Genomic DNA, 4,624 nt, shown 5'->3' on the forward strand with positions numbered 1-4,624 from the left:
TGATTATATCTTCCTGCTTGATTATCATATCTTGATACGTAATGAAATTATCATTGTTTTATGCAGTAAATGAGACTGATAATCACTTATTTCTGCTCTGCCACTATAGTCGTTTTGTTCCCCCTGACTTGTTGTATAAGTTAGATCTATCAATTGTTGGCGACACCTGGTTGGAAGTTCTCAACCACATGCTGCATATTCAGGACAGAGCCAAGAGTAGTGTAGCTCTTGGTTTCATCCAGGTTTTTTTTTGCCAGCTATGGCAAGAAAGAAATGTTGGAAGAAAGGATCTCACTCAAACCTACTCAAGACAATTTAGGAGAAGAAATGTATTACTTGAAAAAAAAATTACTTGATTACAAATGACTTGATACAAAGCTTTATATAGGACTCCATAGAAAGATCTAGATAACTCTTATACTCCAATAGACATCACTTGACCAAGATACATGTATGTAGAGATTATATATACCTACACCAATACATTGAACATAGAAAAATACTAATACATGTACCAAGATTGTAATACATGTACCAAGATTATTCCAGAGACTTCCACACAATTCTATTATTTTAATAGTCAAAAATATATTATTTATTTTTAACACCCCTCCTTAATTTTGACTATCCCAAGTAGACTTCGGAATTTGTTGAAGGCGTCACTTTTGAGAGGTTTTGTAAATATGTTACTAATTTGATCTTGGAACTTCACATAATTCAACTCCAATTCACGCATTTCGATACATTCCCGAATAAAGTGATATTTTGTATCAATGTGCTTGCACCGTTCATGAAAGACCGGATTTTTGGCCGAAGCTATTGTCGACTTGTTATCAACCAATACTTCCGTGGACTCATTTTGTGGCATGTGGAGCTCTTCCAAAACTCTCCTTAGCCATATAGCTTGACAAACACAAGAACACGCCGCCACATACTCCGCCTCACAAGTGGACAGGGTAACAATGGGTTATTTCTTTGAACTCCATGAAAAAGATGTGTCACCAATAAAGAATACATATCCGGTGGTACTCTTTCGATCATCAATGTCACCGGCTCAATCACTATCACAATAACCAACAAGTTTGAACTCATTTGAGTAATGATACAACAATCCATAATCCATTGTGCCTTTGAGATAACGAAGAATTCTCTTGGCCGCCTTCATGTGTGTTGTTGTTGGAGCCTCCATATAGCAACTAATAAGTCCAACACTATTGAGTATGTTGGGCCTCGTGCATGTCAAATATCTCAAACTTCCCACAAGACTTTTGAAATATGTAGGATCCACCTTCTCACATTCTTCAAATTTCGACAACTTCGTTCCACATTCAATGGGGGTGCTTACGGCTTGACAATTTTCCATCTTGAATTTCTTCAAAATCTCCCTTGTATAGCTTCCTTGTGATATTAGTATTCCATCATCCATTTGCTTTACTTCAATGCCAAGATAATATGACATAAGCCCAATATCGGTCATCTCAAATTCTCTTGTCATGTCTTGTTTAAATTTCTCAAACATACTTGGACTATTTTCCGTGAATATTAAATCATCCACATACAAGCACGCAAGAAGAAATTCTCCATTTTTAGCAACCTTGGCATATAGAGCATGTTCATGAGGACACTTGTAAAATCCTTGAGCTTGAAAGTATTTGTCAAGTCTATTATTCCAAGCCCTCGGCGCTTGTTTCAATCCGTACAAGGCCTTCTTTAACTTTAAGACTTTTCCTTCTTGTCCTTTTACGATGTATCCCAATGGTTGCTCCACATACACGGTTTCTTCAAGAACACCATTCAAGAAAGCGGACTTCACATCCATTTGATGAATTTTCCATCCATTTTGAGCCGCTAATGAGATGATTAGCCTTATAGTCTCCATTCTTGCAACCGGGGAAAAAACTTCGTCATAATCAACTCCATGTCTTTGATTGTAGCCTTTGGCCACCAATCTTGCCTTATATTTTTCCACCTTACCTTGGGCATTCTTCTTCACCTTATAAATCCACTTTACACCAATAGCTTTTTGTCCTTTTGGAAGTGTTGCTAACTCCCATGTGTCATTCTTCTTTATAGACTCAATCTCGTCGTCCATTGCTTTCTTCCACCTTTCATCTTGCACGGCTTCTTTGAAGCTTGTTGGTTCGGTTTCCGCTAGAAGACAAAGAAGTGTTAATTTGGAAATAGCGGGAACCTCTTCCGTTTCATCGTATATTTCTCCAAGACTTCTATAACGTCTTGGTGGTGTCTCCTCATCATCACTTGAAAAAGATAAAGGAGTTTGTCCATTACTTGTTGCTCGTGGTGATGTGGGAGGAGTGATATTTTCTTCACTTTCTTCATCAATAAATGGGAAGAAATTATAATCTTCTTATGTGTTGCTCTAATCCCATGAGCTCTCTTCGTCAAATACAACATCTCGACTAATAACAATCTTTCCATTGATGGGGTTGTAAAGTTTCTACCCCTTTGCTCTTGCATCATAGCCAACAAACACATACTTTTCACTCTTATAATCCAACTTTGTTCTTAGCTCATCATCGACGTGTGCATAAGCTATGCTTCCAAAAACTCTTAAGTGAGCAATAGATGGTCTCTTTCCTTTCCATGCTTGTTGCGATGTTATGTCTTTAACACTTCTCGTGGGACATCTATTTGACAAGTAGACGGCACAATCTACCGCTTCGGCCCAAAATTCCTTAGGCATATTCTTGCTCTTTAGCATTCTTCGAGCCATGTTAAGAATGCTCCTATTTTTTCTTTCGGCGACTCCATTTTGTTGCGGTGATCTTGGAACCGTTGCGGGTCGTCTAATACCATGAGCTTCACAAAATTACAAGAACTCCTTTGAATTGAATTCACCTCCTCGATCCGAACGAATGGCTTTTATTTGATACTTGGTCTCTTTTTCAACTTGGGCTTTGAACTTTTTGAAGCATTCAAAAACTTGAGACTTCTCTTTGAGAAAGTACACCCATGTCTTGCGGCTAAAATCATCAATGAATAACAAGAAATAGCAATTCTTACTAAAAGATGGAGGATTAAAAGGCCCACATACATCGGAGTGAATGAGTTCAAGTGGCTCCTTGCTCTTGACATAGATTCCTTTGGAAAGCTCTTTCTTGATTGTTTTCCGAAAAGACATCCTTCACAAATTTGGTTTGGATGGTTGATGTGAGGCAATCCATTCACCATATGCTTCTTTGATAGTGAATTTAGTCCATCAAAGTTCAAGTTCCCAAACCTAAGATGCCAAAGCCAAGAAGAATCTCCAACACAAGCCTTAAGACATTTTGCAACATCATTTGAATTTTGAGAATAAACATACGATTCTTCGTCATATGCACCTTTGCAATTAAATTATCATTAGAATCTCTCAAATTGAGAAATCCATCTTTCATGGTGATGGTATAGCCTTTCTCCATTAGTTGCCCCAAACTCAAGATATTATTTTTCATGCTAGGCACATAATAAATACTTGAAATAAAATTATGATCTCCATTTTTCAAGCGAATTAAGATGTTACCTTTGCCTTTGATGGGCACTCCCGAAGAGTCTCTAAAAGTAACTTTTCCATTCACTTTCTCATCAAGATCCACGAACAAATTTTTACTGCCACACATATGATAACTTGCGCCGCTATCAAGATACCACAAATTATCTTCACAATTTACTTCTCCTTTATGCGCTAGAAATAAAGTGGGTTCATCAACATTGCCTTTATCTTCAACAAAATTAGCTTTCTCCTCCACTTGATTTTTTGAAGTGTGACACTCGGAAGCATAGTGACCAAATTTTTGATAATTATAGCATTTAACATTTGACTTGCCATACCTTGGTGTAACTCTTCCTCTTCCACGGCCTCTTGAATTTCTTGTCTCGTACAATCTTTCATACTTTTGACTTTCCTCCCTTTGTTGGCCACGACCTCTTCTTTGTCCATATAGAAATCCTCTTCCACGTCCTTGTCCAAGACCTCTTTGGTTCCTCATATACCTTCCATCATTATCTTTAAAAGATAACTTTGATTGTAAGGCTTGTTCAATTGGCTCCTTCTTTAACATTTTTTCTTCATGGGCTTGTTATCTTTAGCCTCCTCAATTGCCACAACTTTGTAATCAAATTTAGAGTCAAGTGAACGAAGAACTTTTTCAATAACACGAACATCACTTACCTCTTCTCCATTGCTTTTCATTTGATTGACAACGGTCAAGACCCTTGAAAAATAATATGAGATTGATTCGGATTCCTTCATTCGCAAAGCCTCAAACTCGCCACGAAGTGTTTGTAGCCGAACTCTCTTTACTTTAATATCGCCACTAAAAGAAGATTTGAGAGTATCCCAAACTTTCTTTGACGTTATTGCGGAAGTCACTTTTTGTAACATTGAATCATCCAAACATTGATGAATGATCATGATCGCCTTTTGATCATTCTTTCTTTGGGCTTGAAGTTGATCTTTTTGAACTTGATTCAAATTTGCTTCATTTTCGGGCACCTCCAATCCTTTCTCCATAATTTCCCACACATCATTTGCTCCAATGATCGCCTTCATACGAATGCACCAATTCTCATAATTATCTTTGGTGAACTTTGGCATTTGCCATTGAGACATTCCATTTTCCAT

The 4,624-nt window shown here is 37.4% G+C and overlaps 1 protein-coding gene across 1 annotated transcript; it reads right to left on the reverse strand.

Annotated features, from left to right (window-relative positions):
• Positions 1-4,054: 4,054 nt before the first annotated feature.
• LOC141704431 (uncharacterized) lies at positions 4,055-4,624 on the reverse strand. Its single transcript, XM_074507670.1, has one exon. It carries the CDS (start codon positions 4,622-4,624, stop codon positions 4,055-4,057), a length of 570 nt encoding a protein of 189 aa, XP_074363771.1.

This window comes from Apium graveolens, unplaced genomic scaffold (genome assembly GCF_009905375.1).
Source record: "Apium graveolens cultivar Ventura unplaced genomic scaffold, ASM990537v1 ctg7827, whole genome shotgun sequence".
In the NCBI taxonomy this organism is placed as follows: Eukaryota; Viridiplantae; Streptophyta; class Magnoliopsida; order Apiales; family Apiaceae; genus Apium; species Apium graveolens.

Coding starts and splice junctions, on each gene's coding strand:
- LOC141704431 (XM_074507670.1), bottom strand. CDS start 4,624: ATGGAAAATGGAATGTCTCAATGGCAAATGCCAAAGTTCACCAAAGAT.